Source organism: Oncorhynchus keta, chromosome 10 (assembly GCF_023373465.1).
Source record: "Oncorhynchus keta strain PuntledgeMale-10-30-2019 chromosome 10, Oket_V2, whole genome shotgun sequence".
In the NCBI taxonomy this organism is placed as follows: domain Eukaryota; kingdom Metazoa; phylum Chordata; class Actinopteri; order Salmoniformes; family Salmonidae; genus Oncorhynchus; species Oncorhynchus keta.
In genome coordinates, this window is record NC_068430.1 from 47,507,834 (window position 1) to 47,529,180 (window position 21,347).

The 21,347-nt window shown below is 44.1% G+C and overlaps 3 protein-coding genes across 7 annotated transcripts in view; all 3 read right to left on the reverse strand.

The window, feature by feature from the left end:
- LOC127932232 (histone H2A-like) overlaps nt 1-1,884 on the reverse strand; it is a 27,165-nt gene extending 25,281 nt beyond the window's left edge. Inside the window, exon 1 of the mRNA XM_052527224.1 lies at nt 1,514-1,884. Within this exon, the coding sequence (XP_052383184.1) occupies nt 1,514-1,699 (186 nt within the window). The 5' untranslated portion in view covers nt 1,700-1,884. The remainder of the gene's footprint in view (nt 1-1,513) is intronic.
- Nucleotides 1-18,217, reverse strand: part of LOC127932237 (histone H4) — a 24,055-nt gene extending 5,838 nt beyond the window's left edge. Inside the window, exons 1-4 of one of the 5 annotated variants that reach the window (XM_052527232.1) lie at nt 17,583-18,188; nt 3,761-4,135; nt 2,053-2,061; nt 507-856 (exon numbers count right to left, since the gene is read on the reverse strand). In XM_052527232.1, coding sequence (XP_052383192.1) covers nt 507-856; nt 2,053-2,061; nt 3,761-4,053 — 652 coding nt within the window. In that variant the 5' untranslated portion in view covers nt 4,054-4,135; nt 17,583-18,188. Of the gene's footprint in view, nt 1-506; nt 857-2,052; nt 2,062-3,680; nt 4,554-17,582 lie in introns of those variants that run through there. The other 4 variants (XM_052527230.1, XM_052527231.1, XM_052527228.1 and 1 more) reach the window with 4 other exon arrangements.
- LOC127932234 (histone H2B) lies at nt 2,639-3,096 on the reverse strand. The gene has a single exon (XM_052527226.1). The coding sequence runs from the start codon at nt 3,061-3,063 to the stop codon at nt 2,689-2,691; it is 375 nt and encodes a 124-aa protein (XP_052383186.1). The 5' UTR covers nt 3,064-3,096; the 3' UTR covers nt 2,639-2,688.
- Nucleotides 18,218-21,347: the final 3,130 nt, after the last annotated feature.

The following is a 21,347-nucleotide window of genomic DNA, read 5'->3' on the forward strand; positions in this document are numbered from 1 at the left end:
GACGTGCTGACACGCTGACAGTAACCGCGTTTAACCACTAGATGGCCTCCGTGCTCCACGGTAAACTTTTCCCCTCTCATCAGCGGCACTGCAACATGGGACTTTCAAAGTCAGTTGTTTGCCCTATATCATTACTATCACTTATTACTGCTAGTGTATTTTCCCCTCTTCTACTCTAGGCATACATCTAATCACATATAGAGAGCGTTATTGAAACGACTCAAGTCAGTTAAGAACCAACTCTTATTTACAATCACGGCCGGTGGTGATACAGCCTGGAATCGAACCACGGTCTGTAGGGACTCGAGAGCAGGGAACACGGTGGGAAAGGGGCGTGTACAAATGGAACAAATGTGCCTTTTTGACTGAAATATGGAGGTGGCTCTTAAAAGAGCCTTTGGGGGATTTTGGAGATCAGGTCATCGTTTATGCGCGCTCTCCACGAATACGACGGGCCAGCTGGATGTCCTTGGGCATGATGGTCACCCTCTTGGCGTGGATGGCGCACAGGTTGGTGTCCTCGAACAGGCCGACCAGGTAAGCCTCGCTTGCCTCCTGCAGGGCCATCACTGCGGAACTCTGGAAGCGCAGGTCGGTCTTAAAGTCCTGGGCAATTTCTCGCACCAGGCGCTGGAAAGGCAGTTTGCGGATCAGCAGCTCAGTGGACTTCTGGTAACGACGGATCTCTCTAAGAGCCACGGTGCCGGGCCTGTAACGGTGAGGCTTCTTCACGCCGCCGGTGGCCGGGGCGCTCTTGCGCGCAGCCTTGGTGGCGAGCTGCTTCCTGGGTGCTTTGCCACCGGTGGATTTGCGAGCGGTTTGCTTGGTTCTGGCCATGGCGCTAGCTAGCTTCCTTCTTTCACAGTCGGAGTATAGCCTCCAAATGCCTATGTGAAGTTTATAAAGCCGGCAGCGGCGTCTGCTGATTGGTCACCATCTCCGCACCGCCCTGATTGGCCCGTTGCGGAGGCCTCCTCCGCCACCCATTGGACGGGACGCTCGGCCTCTCCGTGCCACCCCAAAATGCAACCCCCTCCCTCGCCGAGGCGCGCTTGGGTCTTTTGTTAGTGCCGCGAGCAACGTTACACTTTACGCGCAATAACGCTCTCTCATTTTAGCCTAGTAGTTGTTATTCTTCATTTAGGCCTCATGTGGGCACTTGATACTGTGCCGTGTATATTTATCTAAAAAAACACGCCAAATAGTTGGCCAGCCATAGAAAGGACACTTTGCGCTTTTGCTGAGCTAGGTGGTTGGCTCTTAAAAGAGCCTTTGGGGGTTGAGTAGTCAAGTTGCAGCCGCACCAGCGATTTTACTTGGCTTTGACGGCCTTCTCAGTCTTCTTGGGGAGCAGCACTGCCTGGATGTTGGGCAGAACACCACCCTGAGCGATGGTCACGCCGCGAAGCAGTTTGTTCAGCTCCTCGTCGTTACGGACTGCCAGCTGCAGGTGACGGGGGATGATACGAGTCTTCTTGTTGTCACGGGCAGCGTTTCCGGCCAACTCCAGTACCTCAGCAGTCAGGTACTCGAGCACTGCGGCCAGGTAGACTGGTGCGCCAGCGCCCACACGCTTGGCGTAGTGGCCTTTGCGCAGCAGCCTGTGCACACGGCCCACGGGGAACTGGAGCCCGGCACGGGATGAACGTGTCTTTGACTTCGCCCTGGCCGTGCCTCCGGTTTTGCCTCTTCCGCTCATATTGGTAGACTCAGTATGTCACAGAAAATCTGAATGAACCGCTGCCCACCTCGAGAGCCTTACTTATACCTCGCCACAAAAGGCATCGATTGGCCACCGGATCGGTGTGGCCTTATCCAATTGGAGTGAGGGAGGGACAGACAGTCCTAAGCCCGCCCCCACCCACCCGCCCGCAGGCATGCAAGCAGGCAGCAGAGTGACAAGGGCTAGGCCACTCTGTTTCCCTCCGACTTTTGTTACTTTTTCTCGTTGGCGGGAGCGCCAAAGTGACAACTCAAATCACTGAAACATGTATCAAATGCTGTCCAACCCACTATAGTATGTATTCTTATTATTATCACGATCAATGTGACATGTGAATTCTAACACATATCACAACAATGTTGACAGGTGAGGGTGCTGTGTGTGTGTGTGTGATGTTTTATGAGTCCTTTAGTGGGATTTGGAGCCTGCTCTTTGTGCACAGTGTGTTTTTTCTTGTGCTAGGTAGTCTCTCTCTCTCATCCAGATGAGGTGAGGGCCAAAGTAGTTGAGCTCACCTTGTCTCTGGACTCCGCAGTGTGACTCGTGCCGGTCTTTGTGTCTGTGGGTCTTGGTGTCTGGCTGTGCAGCCGGCGCTATGGAGGCTGGCGCCCCATGTGCTTGTTCGCCCTGATATAGGCCTAGAGAGAGCGATGTGGAGGCGCTTCTCCTCCTCCGTCTTGTACAGGTGGAACGGCAAGTTTCAATCGGTGACGTCACTTGCTCGGAGACTGTTGTTCATGTGTGCAGAGGGTCCCTGCTTCGGCCTAAAGTGATACAGGCACCAGTCATTGGAGCACGAGTGGAATCCCACTCACTGTGTTCTACTGGCATGCACATATTCCTACCCTGTTGGACACACCACTCTAACATGTCCACACACACACAATGGATTAGCTGTTTTCACTGACAGGGTGGGTGGCTCTTAAAAGAGCCTTTGGGTTACTACAGCACTCCAAATGCGCTGTTTACTTGGAGCTGGTGTACTTGGTCACGGCCTTGGTGCCCTCGGACACTGCGTGCTTGGCCAGCTCTCCGGGGAGCAGCAGGCGCACTGCGGTCTGGATCTCCCTGGAGGTGATGGTGGAACGCTTGTTGTAGTGGGCCAGGCGAGACGACTCTCCGGCGATGCGCTCGAAGATGTCGTTCACGAACGAGTTCATGATTCCCATGGCCTTGGAGGAGATGCCGGTATCGGGGTGGACCTGCTTCAGGACTTTGTACACGTAAATGGCGTAGCTCTCCTTCCTAGACTTTCGGCGCTTCTTGCCGCCTTTCCCTGCGGTCTTGGTGACGGCTTTCTTGGAGCCCTTCTTGGGCGCGGACTTTGCTGGCTCGGGCATGACGCTGATGTCTCGTTGCTTCTCACAAACGAATGAGGGGCGGAGAGCCCTTTCCCTCTTATGAAGACGAAGCTAAGCTAATTCGCCGGCCGTGGACACACCCCTGCTTTCTCATAGGCGCCCCTGCCATTTGCCCGGTGGAGCTGAGCGCGCATAAGAGCCTTCCACTCAGAGGCTTGCTTCCCTAACAAAGACCTGTCCCCCTTATTCCATAGCCTATGCTCTGTCACTGGTGGGGAATGGTGTGTTTAAAAAAAAAATACCCATGCAATGGCCAGAAATAAAGCCCCCCTTTTTGGACTTGGTGGGGATTTACCAGCCGTGGTGCCTTTATTTCGGGTGTCTCGTAATACGACTGTACGCAAAGCCTGCGCTGAACATAGCCTCCTGTCATGAACACTTCTTCCCCGTCCACTCAGAGTGGCTCATGGTTTAATACGACTGTACTGAACATAGCCTCCTGTCATAAACACTTCTTCCCCGTCCACTCAGAGTGGCTCATGGTTTAATACGACTGTACTGAACATAGCCTCCTGTCATAAACACTTCTTCCCCGTCCACTGAGTGGCTCATGGTTTAATACGACAATGGATTTGGCCCTTTTGAAGCGGATGTGGGTGGCTCTTAAAAGAGCCTTTGGGTTCAAGTCGGGATGTTGACGTTCCGAGAAGAGTGCGTTTAACCGCCGAAACCGTACAGGGTGCGTCCCTGGCGTTTCAGAGCGTAGACCACGTCCATGGCCGTAACGGTCTTCCTCTTGGCGTGCTCGGTGTAGGTGACGGCGTCACGGATCACGTTCTCAAGGAACACCTTCAGGACACCGCGGGTCTCCTCGTAGATCAGCCCGGAGATACGCTTCACGCCGCCACGGCGAGCCAGACGGCGAATGGCGGGCTTGGTGATTCCCTGGATGTTATCGCGGAGAACCTTACGGTGACGCTTGGCGCCTCCTTTTCCGAGTCCCTTGCCGCCTTTACCTCTTCCAGACATTGTGTGTTCGCTAGCTGAGTTCAAGTGAATTAATGACGTAATTTTTCCTGCTTGGTGCTCTTATTATCTGCGTTTGGTGGACCTGATTGAAGCCAGTGGCACAGAAAGCGCGCGCTTTTGCCTGGCCTCTGCTGCAAAGGGGAGGGCGTTAGTTCTAGGGAACTATGGAGGAAGAAGAAATGAAAGCTACTTACATGTGCGGGAAACACACTCAAATACTGAGCTATGTTGAACACAAGGCCCAACTGTGACAACTGGGGGATCCACTACTAATCTGTGTCCCACTCTTCACATTGATTGCTGTTGTTGTTGTTGTTGTTGTTGTTGTTGTTGTTGTTGTTGTTGCACCTCATTCAACTCTTTCAATCAGCTGTGCCTCTCCAGGGCTACAACACAAATGGCTACTCTACCCCTGCCTGGAGTTGGGAAACACTGAACTAGTAGGATTCAACCCACTGCAGTTGCCAGTCACACCTAATAGAGATAGGCGTAAAAAAACTCTAATAGTGTCACAAGTACAAAGGAGAAACGAGTGGAACATACGGGAAACAAATACACAAGGAATGCCACAAATCCTAAGGGGTCCGATATGTCACCTCAGCAGTCATGTAGCTCTTGAAGGCCATGTAATAACATCATTCTTCGTTTTCTTCCCTAGACAGGATCCAGGTGGCCATGGGAAGGGTGGTGATACCTCTGCAAGCTGAAACGCTGTAAAACATTCCTCAGACACCCACCCAACACACACACACAATAAAGGGATCGTTTTCCTATGCGTACAGAGGTGATAGGCATGTGCAAATATTGTATGGTACTTTTTTCAAAAACCAATAACATAGCCTTATATTATGGAAATAGTGGTATGAGGCCAGATAGCCTCAGATGTTGCATCGAATGATCTCAACAGGTCATTTCAAAGGGGACAAATGAGGCCCAAGGGCACATACTGGCGATTGATCAATCAGTGCAGTTGATTCACATCTCAGATGTGACTAGGTTTCATCTTACAACTTATTGTTGCCATAATTGTCTCTTACCTCTACTTAGTGGCTGCCGGCCTTCAACTTGCTGGGATGCAGCTAGTGTCATCAAAGCACAAAGAATAGCAAGTTAGAAGAAATAGGTTAAGGTTACGAAAAGGCTTAGGCTTAACCCAAATGTCACGTCCGTTCGTAGCTCTACTCCGTGTAGGCACAACAAGTCATCACACAGAGAGAGAGCACACTTGAAGCACAACTGCACTGCCTGGAAGGCCGCAACGGACTGAATAGGAATCCCTCAAACAGCATGCTAACTACATTCCGCTTTATGATGTCACAGTCAGCCCCTCGGAACACTGGTCCTCAACAATCTCAAACACCTTGGATACCCAAGCCAAACATTCTCTAACCAGTCACATTCACAAATCAACCAGGGAGAAGAAGGCTGCCAGGAATTGAATGCTGAAAAGCTAACCTTCTTCACAGAGCAACATCATAGGACTGGGAGTTTGTGTTCAACAGCAGGTTAGACTCTGTCACTTGTTCCCTTCAACTGCTTGCGTTCCCCTATTAACAAGGGCTTACTTCTTCTATAGGCTACAGTGCAGATACTTCACATGCAGAGTACTTCACATGCAGAGTACAACAACAAATAACAGAGGGCCTGTTACCACACCCTATAGGCTAGGAGTTGAACTTGGACCACAATTTTGTAATTAGCCTGCAGCATAAATTACACCTCCCTAACGGGGACATAAAGTGGAAATGGAGTTGCGACACATAGAAGAAAAGTCCTAATCAAATAGCCACATTTTTTTCCCTTTTTTTAATCTTCTCACCTTTATTTAATTAACCAGGTAGGCAAGTTGAGAACAACTTCTCATTTACAATTGCGACCTGGCCAAGATAAAGCAAAGCAGTTCGACACATACTACGACACAGACTTACACATGGAAGGCCATGGTGGCAAAGTAAATACAATATAGCAAGTCAAACACTGGAATTGTACATTTGCAATGGAAGAAATGTGCAAAGTAGAAATAAAAATAATGGGGTGCATAGGAGCAAAATAAATTCATTAAATACAGTAGGGAAAGAGGTAGTTGTTTGGCCTAAACTATAGGTGGGCTATGTACAGGTGCAGTAATCTGTAAGATGCTCTGACAGTTGGTGCTTAAAGCTAGTGAGGGAGATAAGTGTTTCCAGTTTCAGAGATTTTTTTCCTTCCAGTCATTGGCAGCAGAGACCTGGAAGGAGATGCCTCACCAAAAAAAGAATTGGGTTTGGGGCTGACAAGAGATATACATACACCTGTTTAGCAGAAATGCTTTTCACCTACGAGCTCCATTCCCATACTGTTTTTATACACCCATCAAAATATACACTGTTTTTATTTATTTACTTTTCTGTCAGCTCTTTTGCAACCAATATGTCTACCAACATGACCATCTGATCATTTACACCCAGTGTTAATCTGCAAAATTGGAATACCTCATCAAAATATGCACACATTGTCAGACTGCCCATTTTTTCTAACATTGACTATGTTAATTGTTTACCTCCACGTTACTCTGGAATGTCTGCCCAGTGGTATCTATCAAAAACACACACCTCCGTGGAACCCACACCTGGCAAGACAGGAAGGAAGACATGCAAAAGTGCTCATGAAGAGGACATGAAAAACATAGGAAGGGATCTTAACACCACCTGAACTGGATCAAAGTGCCACTCACAATGGCCACAGGGAGCATTTCTCCCTCAACCTCATGCAATTGTCACAACAAGTACGTGGTCAAAATCAAACATTAACTACAACAGTTCATCAAATAGGCAAACACATGCTCACACAGATACACCACCTGCTGGATCATACAGTTACTTTGTCACTCACAATGGCATTCATCTACAGAGCATTTCTTCTCAAACCTGATGCAATTGTCACAACAATTTACGTGGTCAAATGTCACTATTACTTCATTTGACTGCTCTTAAATCATATTCACTTAACCCTTTTGTTCACCTGCTGATGTTCCGCTGGTTTGTCTCTTGCAGATTTGGACATCATGTGAATGTATGTTTCTCAAGTATCAAAAGAGGGTATGTTACATTGACCTACTTTATGAAAAAGGGAAGGCTACTTTTCTCTCTAGCCTACTGCACTCTTTATCTGTAAGCTCTGGATGCCATTACCCCATGTAGCCTATAGAACTTTATCTCGACGACCACATTTTACACCAATGCACCCCGAGAATTGGTTGATGGTCGGGAATCAAGTGGATGATTCTGGGACCAATTATAGGAGGGGGTCTGTCGGATGAGGGGTGTACTGAACTGTGCCTAAAGCATGTCAAGTATCCCTCCAACGGGAAATAGGCTTTGCCAAATGGCCAGGGGCGCTGTCCTTTTCAGCACCACGGAGCTCCGCTATTACCTGTCTCATGACTGAAGATGCAACAGCAGACAATTCCCGCTCTTTGGTCCGGCAATGACACACTTTAGCCGTGTCATTGCTGCATTTAACTGGCAGCCTGTATTTAGGGCCTTTACTTTGTCTTATCATTTCGATTCCTCAGCAAATATTATTTTAAAAATGAACTAAATCCCACATCAGAAGTCGACTTCAAATCACCCCATAGACACACGACTCTACTCAACGGGAGTCAGTACTATCAAATATTCTGCAATGTGAAGGTGTCATGTGCTGAGCCATTTAGTTCCTTGTGAAGCCTATTTACGAAGCCAATTGAGAAATCAACACGTACCTGCCTGCATTGGTGATTGCTAATTTCTAATTGGTCAACTGCAATCATCCCGGCTGCTTGTGTCCTGTTTCGTAACAGCTCTTTTGCAAGCCCTTGATGATTACATCTATTGATTCCTGCTGTCCTGATACCTTTTCTCTTAAGGGATCTCGGATCTAGTCTAAAGGACTAACAATGGGTATGGCATTGGAATATTCAATCGCACACTGAATTCATCCCACTAAATAGATTCCTTTCATTTCTCCATGTATTCCACCATATCGAAACAACTTACCTATGCACTCACACAAACAAGCACAGAAGGGCGACGTAATAATATCACGTCTAATTTGGTGGCCTACAACATTGCCTGTACCTTCAACCAAAACGTTGGTACCACTTTTTTTCGACCACCTTTCACTTGCGCTGGACAGAGATATATCATTTTACTTTCAATAGCTTAGTCAGTCGCATGAATTATGGGGTGCACACAGCTAACGTTGTAATGATCGGATCAAAACATGGATTTTTTTTTTGCCATCCAGGAATGTCACATGGTCCAGAAATGATTGAATGGCCATTTTCACAAAGGAATAGACAGACTCTAGCATGTTACATTCCAAGAGCAATTGGAATCGAAAAAATACAACGTGCCCCACTTGGGGAGCCGAGGACCGAGTTTGGGAAACGCTGGCCTGAAGATCAAATACCAATAGGGAGCCACTATGACAGTAACCGCGTTTAACCACTAGATGGCCTCCGTGCTCCACGGTAAACTTTTCCCCTCTCATCAGCGCCACTGCAACATGGGACTTTCAAAGTCAGTTGTTTGCCCTATATCATTACTATCACTTATTACTGCTAGTGTATTTTTCCCCTCTTCTACTCTAGGCATACATCTAATCACATATATAGAGAGAATTTGTTCGTTTTAATGCTAATTTCCTGCAGTTCTACACATTTTGCAATGGGATGGCGTCCGCTTATGTAGAAACGGTACTGCAGTAGATGTATTAGATACTTATTTACAGTAACATGATGCTTAATAAATAAAGGACATCCTGAAGCAAGAGTGTTTCTGTAAGATTCAGCTACAGAAAGCCAGAGGTGTAGTGTCAGTGTGTCTGCAGAAGACTGTACAACACTGCCTGCAGGGCTGAGGTTACTGGTGTCAGGATTTGGCCAGGGTTGTTCCGGTTTTTGGTCACTAGATGCCCCCATTGTGCCTTTTGACCTTTTGTTTTCCCTTGATCCCCATTATTATTTGCACCTGTGCCTCGTCTCCCCTGATTGTATTTAAACCCTTTGTTTTCCTCTGTTCTTTGCTCTGTGTTTGTATGTTAGCACCCAGCCCTAGTACTCTGAGAACTCTTGTTGATCCCGGTGGACTCTCTTGTGGAATTCTGTTTTTTTTGTTCTTGTTTGTTTGTTTTTTTGAGTATCTTTTGAGGCTTTTTGTGCTTTACCTTTTTTGTCTTGGAGGATTACCTTTGTTCTTGTAGGATTCCTTTTGAGGTTGTGGAGTTACATGTTTTCTTGAAGAACTTCACTTTTTACTTAATTAAATACACCGTCTCAAGTACTGTTGTGTCTGCCTCATCTTCTGGGTTCTGCTGACTATTCGTGGCTCAGTTGGTTAAGTGACTGTTTCTCACTCCGGAGACCCGGGTTCGCAACCGGGTCCTGACAACTGGTCTGTTGGGGATTGTGCTGTATACGTGGTACGTTTCAGACTTGAGAAAGGGAACAGACAGTTTAACTTCAGTCCTTTGATTCTACAGTACTGTAAATGTAATGTATTCTAAATAGATGAAACATCAATCTGAAACCGAGAGTCGATCACCAAACACAGTGGGTGATTCTGAACTTACATTGTCGTTTTCAGGTGACTTTCCGTTTTCTTCAACAGGGCCTGTACAACTCCGAGTTAGAGTTTGTGTGTTTGCGTGTGTGTGCCCTCACACGTACTGTAAGTTTGGATGTGTGTGTTACTTTGCTGTGCTTAATGTACCTTCACACTTCTCCTCCTGACTCAAACCACCCTGTAGACGTACAGCTCTGTTCTCAAGCTTTCAAGATGCTCTGACTTACACCTTATTTTATGTTTTATGTTTGTACAGTTGACATTGAGTGACAAAGTGTTATTGTGCTGAGGGTAACAAATTCTCACCCCAGGTCGGGAAGACGGGTACTGAAGGCATTCTGTTACAAACTCACCTGAGGGCAATAACTTGGACGGTACAAAGGTGATGAGGGAATAGATCCCAGCATCCCTTGAATCCAACATGCCTGCACTGCTCACTGCTCCCATCATCAAATCATCTACAACAGAAACAAAATGAACATGTAATGACAATTTGTGTCTGTACCTGCATGTGTGTAGTTGTGTTAGTAGTATGTGCATTGCTTGATACTTTGTTAGGAACATACATTGACTGTGATCATCCTGTCTGGATGTAGGTCTGTACAACATAAAAGTATACAAGAAGGTTATGGTAAGAACATCCCATCATGGACAATACAGAACTAAAGGTTGATACAATCGTCATCATATTCACAAGGGGAATTCTTACCTCTGAGAATTGTTTATCTGAAAAACAATTCAGGCAATATTATTTGATTGAATATAGCCTACCCTACACAATATGACCAAAATGAGTTGAAAGATTAACCCATGTCAAAGGCAATTACATTAATATGACAAAGGAAAATGTTTGCAAATGATTTTTTAAATGCAGAATCAGAAGTACTCACTGGTCCTCCTGCAGCTGTCAATCCCATCAGGAACACGCCCACTCCAGAAGCCATTGTCATGTTCGTTATAGCGATGAGACCAAGGCGCAGCGTGATGAGAATACATCTTCTTTAATGAAACGAAAAGAAACTTAAACAAACTTACAAAACAACAAAACGAATATGAAGCTATAATAATAGTGCTGACTGACAAAACACAACAAACCACCCCTTGTCACATCCGGACCTAACCAAAATATTAAAAGAGGAGAGAGAATCCTGTAGCACTAACAGATGATGGAACTTGGAATGGAGGAATAACTCACCGAAAAGGAGGATGAAATATAAATGAATATCCTCCTTTTCGGTGAGTTATTCCTCCATTCCAAGTTCCATCATCTGTTAGTGCTACAGGATCCTCTCTCCTCTTTTAATATTTTACTTCAGGAACTCTTTATATATTTCTGTAATAATTGTGGTTTATTCCATTGATCATCTTATTAATTTATTTATTCTTATTAGAATAATAAATTATTCTTAAAAACAGATGACCAGCCATATCAGGGATGAACAACGCCATTTATCAGACATCTACAGACTGTTAGTCTGACTTCACAGAAGATGGTGACTGTGTCAGAGAGGGTTGATTGAATGGAGAAGTTAATGTGGAGCTTGTTCACAGGAAAACCACAGATAGCAGAAACCAGTCTCATACGGAAATTGTGGCTAACATTGCAGAGGAACAGAGGAACATTTCATTTCTCTGTTACTATTTTTGTTGTCTGTAGCTTTTGTCTTTAACAGCTGATATGTTGCATAATTATATGGCTTCAATTACATTTTCAAAACCAACAAACTAACTTGACTGTCTGAGTAAAAGATTTGTCTTTGACATTTTAGTTTTATGTTTTAGTTTTTAGTTTTTATGTTTTATGTGTCTTCTGTTGTCCATTTACAGTGCATTTATACAGATGCAGTAAATTAGTAAAATGGAGACTGTTCTATAGCAATAACAACTCAATCACACAGCACATAACTACTTACATTCCACAGGCTGATCATTTAATTGTTTTATATACAGTACCATGAATGCACATTTGGACAGCATGGTCAACCAACCAGCAGGTTAGTTTTCTGAGGTGACGAGAGGTGGCTATAATACTGTAGGAGAGGTATCATAGCTATGATACATAGTGAACGTATGCATGTGTTCTCAGTTCTTCATGTGTAGTTTATAACCGGACATACAGTACTATATACATAGAGACCAGAGTGTTTTGATTCTCTCGCGCTCTTTCTTTGTCTCTTACACACACACACCCACAGCACACATACACACGTATGCTTGCGCACACACACACACACACACACACACACACACACACACACACACACACACACAGATTTACACGAGTAACACCCCAAAAATATGCCGCCTCTCTCATAACACTGCACATGTTGTCTACTAGGTGGACACAGCAGGTGAGGAGACAAACACCACTCTCAAACACAACATCACACTGTCACGATGCAGAGGCAATTAATGTATGAGGACTGTAGCATCATGGGAAATAAGCCCACAAGTAATCATTCAGCATGCTGGACACACATTTAAATTGTTCCTAAATCTTTACTGTACAGCAGAAAGCATTTACTATTACAAATAGTACAGTCCCAAACTGACATACAGTACTATATACATAGAGACCAGAGTGTTTTGATTCTCAGCCAAACAGCCAAACTGATAAAAAAAATGTAATCAATAATAATTTTTCATGTTTCATCCAAAGGTTTGCATTTTCACCATAATACAATAAATCAAATGCAACTTGTACACGACAAAGAAAGTGAATCTGTCTGCCTGTATTAGGCTTCTCATACTCTGAATCAGAAGGTATTTTACTCCTTCGATTGCTATTGGTGATGTCTGTTGGCCTTCAACTTCTGGGTCGTGTTCATTAGTCACCAAACATTTAAAAAAATGCACTGAAACAGGGAAGGACTACCTGGACTTGTCCAATGAGAAACGCTCATTCTCATTTTCCGTTACAAAACATTTTAAAACATTGCTTGCCCTAATGAACATAACCCTGGTGTATGTTAACTGATAGGACATTGATTAATCCTCAACAGTTTGACTGCACATCAAGATCTCACTCTGCATAGAGGATAGGAGATTCTCCCCAACCTTTCACACTCAATTGGCACATTACATAAAAATCTGCATGCATCAGCACAATGAAGTGTTCCACGTTTTCTACCATGTTCTATACACCAGGTGCTGGATATTCACTTCTCATAGTAGGAGAACCCCCTACTTCAAGTATTCAGAAGTAAATGACCTGAAAATTGAGGATTCTGAATCCGTTAACTGTGATGCAAAAGTGAGAGGATCTTCACGCCTCCATCCGTGTGCTGTTCTAGATGCTCTCCTCGTCATCCTATCGGTCACAGTGTTATAGGCCAGCAGAAAATGTCAGCAGGAAGTGAAGAAAGTAGAAAGGAGTTAGTACAAGTCAAAGGTTATGTAAGGGATAATCAACGAGGGGCTGTGCGTTCTATGGAAAAGAATGAACGACGTGGAATGTGTGTTCCACGACGCGCTAGCTATAGCTTTGTAGTGATCCCTTACAAAAAAAATGATTACAGCAGTCGAGTGTGGTATTTTGGATGCAGTAATTGCAGAATAACTGCAGTGTACTGCAGTTGAACAGCAGTTATACTGCACTGTAACTGCAGTTACACCTTAGCAATAATGTTTTCGTAAGAAAGACAAATAAAATACAAAAATACAGAACAGTCTCAACAGCCAATTATTGCCAGGATGTTTAAGGATATGCAGTAACAACAAACATGGCCTTTATACCATGACTACAATTTAACACATTTGCCCCTAGAAATGTGTTCAACATCCACTGAAGTAGCTAACAAGTTTACTAGAGAGCTACAGTTGTTACCTTGGTAACCTAACTAAAAGGCTTGCCAGCTTAGCTAACCAAACCATAAGTCCCAGATTGCTATAATGAAAATCTAATTCAACAATGCCAATAATGTTTTCAAACATAGAACATGGAAGAATTAACTATAGCCATCGCATTATTCCATGTTGATATACCATAGTGAAAAAAATGCACGTTCAAGAATGCCCTTCCACCAATCAGAAACAAGTTTTCAACATTGCCATGGTATAATAGGATTAAAGAAATAGTCATGTTGACATCATATAAGTCTGCTTGTTGCCTATCAATCCAATCTGCATTGCCTCCGTTAAATAAAGAGCCACATCGCTATATTTACAACAGTGTATTGGTTGAATAGGTTAAGAGTTTTCAGCTTGATCAAGCCATGACTGCAGAGCAAAGCTGAGCATAGAAATTGGGTGTCTTTTCACCTCATATCAGGAACGAGCTGCAGTAGAGTTGAAGTTTGTCTCAAATGGCACCCTATACCTTATAGTGCACCACTTTTGACCAGGGCTCAGGGGGATCTGGTCAAAGGTATTTCACTACTGTGTAGGGTGCCATTTGAGACACATTCGTAGAGTTAATCTAAACATAGATTTAGAACCACAATGCAACACTCTAGCCATTAGACCACCACACCACAGAGAGGATAGGAAACTGAGAGGGACAGCCTGCTTTTTGTCAATTAGTGTCTGTAAGAACATATGTTATTGTCAAAACAAAATGGACCTGAATATTACTAGAATTGCAGCATCTCAAAGTGCTCTCTTTAGATTTGGCAATCAAATTCATGATGAGTAAGAGATTATGTGTTTGGATAAGTACATTAAGTGCTCCACTTTAGTAGTTACAATGAGTAAAATAATATCAGTTCTGAGTTCTAGGTCTTTTGCCATAAAACGTTTCAGAATAGTGCTGATCTAGAGCCAGTTTGACCTTATAGGATTGGGAAGGTGCTGATACTGTGGCTGGGGGAGCTGAGCCTGGGGGCCTGGGTGGGGTTGCTGGGGTTGGGTGTGGTGAGGAGGATGGGGGTGGTAGTGAGCATCTTCATAGTTGTCAGCAATCAGCTTCATCCTGCTCTGTGTCTGTGGAACAAAACACAGACATGTCAGTGCTACAATTTAACACTAGAGACCCAACGCTGACTTAGTCATTATGAGAACCTAATGACAAGGAATTTATCTAGTTAAAAGAGAGAATAGCAACCGAGTAGTTGAAATAAAGTTTAAAACGGACCACTGCTGCTATCGTGAGCAAGTCCTTCCTGCAAGATATATTTTGGATATCCTGTATACATAAAGGCAGGGTTGGGGTCAATCCCATTTCAATTCAGTCAATTCAGGAAGATAACTGAAATTCCAATTCCATATTTCTGATACTCTTCAATGAGAAGAAAGTAAAGAGGGAATTGGAATTTTAATTCTACTTACTGAGTTGACTTAATTGAAATGGAATTGACATCAACCCTGAATAAAGGTTGACTACAAGGTCCACCTGCATTGTGTCACCAGTCCTGACCTGCTGTTTGAGTTTGAATAAGCACACCTTTACATGCTGTCCTGAGTCCATGGTGTTGTCCTTCCGAGGATCCCCCACTATATGACCAGGCTTCTTGTCCCCTGGGGGCCTAGTTTGAGGTTGGGACCCCCTTCTTAATAACTTCCTCCTTAGCCTGCCTGAATGGAGTACCACAGAGGAGGTCAGAGTTCAAGCCTCTACAGTCATACGACTCATCTTTGTATTGCACCACCACCAGGACTACCGATACCAATCGTTCCTGATCATGTGTCTTTTGGGATGGAGAAACAACTTTTGAGGCATTACTAATACTTTGTCTACTGCACGTTGTCTGTAGATACAGTATAACACGGGAACAAGACACAGAACTCCAACAGCATAACACACATATAAATGTTAAATACAAGGTGACTGTGAGACTCATTAGAAACACGTAGAGACGAACACAACATACCACAGTAAACTCAGGATAGACATACAGGTACTGTAAATTATACTGGTATTTTGATATAAAATCAATGAAAAACATTTAGGAGACATACAGGAAACAAAATACAGGAGACATTTATTTTTTATGTAACCTTTATTTAACCAGGAAGGAATCATTGAGATTAAAATATATTTTTCAAGAGCGCCCTGGTCAAGATAGTCAGCACCAAGTCATAAAAAAAAATGACAGACAGACAACATGAAAACTACAAGTAATCTAGTAAAAACCATTGAATTCACAACAGTATAACAAAATAAATAAAAACATCAAATTAAAAACATTGACAGGTCAGGGAATCAGCCTCAAAATCCTTCATCAGTGATTTAAAAACACCAATCGGGACACGTTCTTCCAGTTTAAAAGTATTTTGCAAGGTGTTCCAAGACGATGGTGCAGAGTACATAAAATCCCTTTTACCAAATTCAGTTGGGACATTTGGAACAGTTAGCAGGATAAAGTCCAGCGAACGAAGAGAGTACCCACCACATTTCTGAACAATAAAAATGGCCAACTAAAAAGGTAGTAAACCCAAAATGGCTTTGTAAATAAAAGTATACCAGTGACTGAGCCTACGAGTGACTAGAGAAGGCCAAGGGTTTTGCAGTTTAAAATAAATCTTAAAGTGCCATGGTAAAGAGTGTCAATTGATCTCAAACACTGAGCGGAAGCATTCATATATAAAATATCCCCATAGTCTAGTAAAGGCATAAATGTAGTTGATACTAGCCTCCTTCTGGCTTCAAAAGAAAAACAGGCCTTACTCCTAAAATAAAATCCCAATTTCAGCTTCAATTTTTTTGTAAGTTGTTGAATATGCAATTTAAAAGAGAGGCCGTCATCAATTAAAATTCCAAGATATGTATATGAGGTTACAACCTCAATCTCCTTGCCCTACAGGTAGTAATAGGTGAAAGGTTCAGAGGTCTATTTCTTGCATTAGAAAACACCATTAGTTTAGTTTTGTGAGTATTGAGGATAAGCTTCAATTGACACAAGGTATGTTGAACAGTATAACAAGCAGTTTGCATGTTCTGGAAAGCTTTTGTAAGAGACGAGGCACAACAGTAAATAACAGTATCATCAGCATAAAAATTAAGTTGTCCATTTTGGACATTTTTGTCTAAATAATTTATAAGAATAGCGAATAAGAGAAGACCAAGTACAGAGCCTTGGGGCACACCATTCAAGACAGACAATTTAACAGACATAAGCCCATCAAATTGAGTGCACTGAGTTCTATCAGACAGATAGTTAGCAAACCATGCAACTGCATGCTCCAAAAGACCTACACTCGACAATCTCTGCCTTAGTATAGCATGATCAACTGTATCAAAAGCCTTAGAGAGATCAATAAAAAGTGAGACACAGTGCTGTTTTTTGTCAATGGCTTCAGTGATGTAATTTAAAACCTTCATGGCTGCTGTAATTGTGCTATGCTTCTTCCTGAAGCCCAATTGGTACATTGATAAAACAGAGTTAGTAAATAAAAACTATTTTAGCTGTTCACTTACAAGGGTTTCAAGTATTTTCACCAGGGGTGACAATTTGAGATTGGCTTATAATTATTTAAAGAGTTGGATCTCTCCCTTTTAAAAGTGGTAGGACAGATGCTGATTTCCAGATCTTTGGAATTTCATTACATTCCAGGGTTAGATTGAACAGAGTTGTAAGTGGTTCAGCTATGATATCAGCTGCCATATTTAAAAAGCAGGGATCCAGAATATCAGGACCTGCCGGCTTTCTCTGATCTAAGGATTTCAGGGCTTTATGTACCACCTGAGCTGACAAGGTACAAATATGTCGTTCTGCCCCTGAACAGGCACTTAACCCACTGTTCCTAGGCCGTCATTGAAAATAAGAATTTGTTCTTAACTGACTTGCCTAGTAAAATAAAGGTTAAAAACAAAATCTGAACATATTAACATTGTCTCATTTATGTCTGAATTGTTTCAATGAGCACTTTGTATCATCTGGTAGGCTGTTTGTTTCAGTGTCCTCTGTCTCTGTACAACCCTGTGTGAATGAATGAGTGAGTGAGCTTTTTGCCATTCTCAGACATTGTGTGTTCGCTAGCTGAGTTTATTATTTGCGTTTGGTGGACCTGATTGAAGCCAGTGGCACAGAAAGCGCGCGCTTTTGCCTGGCCTCTGCTGCAAAGGGGAGGGCGTTCGTTCTAGGGAACTATGGAGGAAGAAGAAATGAAAGCTACTTACATGTGCGGGAAACACACTCAAATACTGAGCTATGTTGAACACAAGGCCCAACTGTGACAACTGGGGGATCCACTACTAATCTGTGTCCCACTCTTCACATTGATTGCTGTTGTTCTTGTTGTTGTTGTTGTTGTTGTTGTTGTTGTTGTTGTTGTTGCACCTCATTCAACTCTTTCAATCAGCTGTGCCTCTCCAGGGCTACAACACAAATGGCTACTCTACCCCTGCCTGGAGTTGGGAAACACTGAACTAGTAGGATTCAACCCACTGCAGTTGCCAGTCACACCTAATAGAGATAGGCGTAAAAAAACTCTAATAGTGTCACAAGTACAAAGGAGAAACGAAGTGGAACATACGGGAAACAAATACACAAGGAATGCCACAAATCCTAAGGGGTCCGATATGTCACCTCAGCAGTCATGTAGCTCTTGAAGGCCATGTAATAACATCATTCTTCGTTTTCTTCCCTAGACAGGATCCAGGTGGCCATGGGAAGGGTGGTGATACCTCTGCAAGCTGAAACGCTGTAAAACATTCCTCAGACACCCACCCAACACACACACACAATAAAGGGATCGTTTTCCTATGCGTACAGAGGTGATAGGCATGTGCAAATATTGTATGGTACTTTTTCAAAAACCAATAACATAGCCTTATATTATGGAAATAGTGGTATGAGGCCAGATAGCCTCAGATGTTGCATCGAATGATCTCAACAGGTCATTTCAAAGGGGACAAATGAGGCCCAAGGGCACATACTGGCGATTGATCAATCAGTGCAGTTGATTCACATCTCAGATGTGACTAGGTTTCATCTTACAACTTATTGTTGCCATAATTGTCTCTTACCTCTACTTAGTGGCTGCCGGCCTTCAACTTGCTGGGATGCAGCTAGTGTCATCAAAGCACAAAGAATAGCAAGTTAGAAGAAATAGGTTAAGGTTACGAAAAGGCTTAGGCTTAACCCAAATGTCACGTCCGTTCGTAGCTCTACTCCGTGTAGGCACAACAAGTCATCACACAGAGAGAGAGCACACTTGAAGCACAACTGCACTGCCTGGAAGGCCGCAACGGACTGAATAGGAATCCCTCAAACAGCATGCTAACTACATTCCGCTTTATGATGTCACAGTCAGCCCCTCGGAACACTGGTCCTCAACAATCTCAAACACCTTGGATACCCAAGCCAAACATTCTCTAACCAGTCACATTCACAAATCAACCAGGGAGAAGAAGGCTGCCAGGAATTGAATGCTGAAAAGCTAACCTTCTTCACAGAGCAACATCATAGGACTGGGAGTTTGTGTTCAACAGCAGGTTAGACTCTGTCACTTGTTCCCTTCAACTGCTTGCGTTCCCCTATTAACAAGGGCTTACTTCTTCTATAGGCTACAGTGCAGATACTTCACATGCAGAGTACTTCACATGCAGAGTACAACAACAAATAACAGAGGGCCTGTTACCACACCCTATAGGCTAGGAGTTGAACTTGGACCACAATTTTGTAATTAGCCTGCAGCATAAATTACACCTCCCTAACGGGGACATAAAGTGGAAATGGAGTTGCGACACATAGAAGAAAAGTCCTAATCAAATAGCCACATTTTTTTCCCTTTTTTTAATCTTCTCACCTTTATTTAATTAACCAGGTAGGCAAGTTGAGAACAACTTCTCATTTACAATTGCGACCTGGCCAAGATAAAGCAAAGCAGTTCGACACATACTACGACACAGACTTACACATGGAGTAAAACAAACATACAGTCAATAATACAGTATAAACAACTCTATATACGATGTGAGCAAATGAGGTGAGATAGGGGAGGTAAAGGCAAAAAAAAGGCCATGGTGGCAAAGTAAATACAATATAGCAAGTCAAACACTGGAATTGTACATTTGCAATGGAAGAAATGTGCAAAGTAGAAATAAAAATAATGGGGTGCATAGGAGCAAAATAAATTCATTAAATACAGTAGGGAAAGAGCTAGTTGTTTGGCCTAAACTATAGGTGGGCTATGTACAGGTGCAGTAATCTGTAAGATGCTCTGACAGTAGAGATATACATACACCTGTTTAGCAGAAATGCTTGTGTTACGAGCTCCAACAGCACAGTCAAGTCTAACAAGTAAGATCGAACCATGTTCCAACATTCCACACAATACACCCAAATGGAATTGGAATACATCAAAATATGGACGAGCAATGTCAGACCGTCCGTACATTTACATTACATTACATTTAAGTCATTTAGCAGACGCTCTTATCCAGAGCGACTTACAAATTGGTGCATTCACCTTATGACATCCAGTGGAACAGCCACTTTACAATAGTGCATCTAAATCTTTTAAGGGGGGTGAGAAGGATTACTTTATCCTATCCTAGGTATTCCTTAAAGAGGTGGGGTTTCAGGTGTCTCCGGAAGGTGGTGATTGACTCCGCTGTCCTGGCGTCGTGAGGAGTGTGTTCCACCATTGGGGAGCCAGAGCAGCGAACAGTTTTGACTGGGCTGAGCGGGAACTGTACTTCCTCAGTGGTAGGGAGGCGAGCAGGCCAGAGGTGGATGAACGCAGTGCCCTTGTTTGGGTGTAGGGACTGATCAGAGCCTGGAGGTACTGAGGTGCCGTTCCCCTCACAGCTCCGTAGGCAAGCACCATGGTCTTGTAGCGGATGCGAGCTTCAACTGGAAGCCAGTGGAGAGAGCGGAGGAGCGGGGTGACGTGAGAGAACTTGGGAAGGTTGAACACCAGACGGGCTGCGGCGTTCTGGATGAGTTGTAGGGGTTTAATGGCACAGGCAGGGAGCCCAGCCAACAGCGAGTTGCAGTAATCCAGACGGGGAGATGACAAGTGCCTGGATTAGGACCTGTGCCGCTTCCTGTGTGAGGCAGGGTCGTACTCTGCGGATGTTGTAGAGCATGAACCTACAGGAACGGGCTACCGCCTTGATGTCAGTTGAGAACGACAGGGTGTTGTCCAGGATCACGCCAAGGTTCTTAGCGCTCTGGGAGGAGGACACAATGGAGTTGTCAACCGTGATGGCGAGATCATGGAACGGGCAGTCCTTCCCCGGGAGGAAGAGCAGCTCCGTCTTGCCGAGGTTCAGCTTGAGGTGGTGATCCGTTATCCACACTGATATGTCTGCCAGACATGCAGAGATGCGATTCACCACCTGGTCATCAGAAGGAGGAAAGGAGAAGATTAATTGTGTGTCGTCTGCATAGCAATGATAGGAGAGACCATGTGAGGTTATGACAGAGCCAAGTGACTTGGTGTATAGTGAGAATAGGAGAGGGCCTAGAACAGAGCCCTGGGGACACCAGTGGTGAGAGCGCGTGGTGAGGAGACAGATTCTCGCCACGCCACCTGGTAGGAGCGACCTGTCAGGTAGGACGCAATCCAAGCGTGGGCCGCGCCGGAGATGCCCAACTCGGAGAGGGTGGAGAGGAGGATCTGATGGTTCACAGTATCGAAGGCAGCCGATAGGTCTAGAAGGATGAGAGCAGAGGAGAGAGAGTTAGCTTTAGCGGTGCGGAGCGCCTCCGTGATACAGAGAAGAGCAGTCTCAGTTGAATGACTAGTCTTGAAACCTGACTGATTTGGATCAAGAAGGTCATTCTGAGAGAGATAGCGGGAGAGCTGGTCAAGGACGGCACG

Coding starts and splice junctions, on each gene's coding strand:
- LOC127932234 (XM_052527226.1), bottom strand. CDS start 3,063: ATGCCCGAGCCAGCAAAGTCCGCGCCCAAGAAGGGCTCCAAGAAAGCC.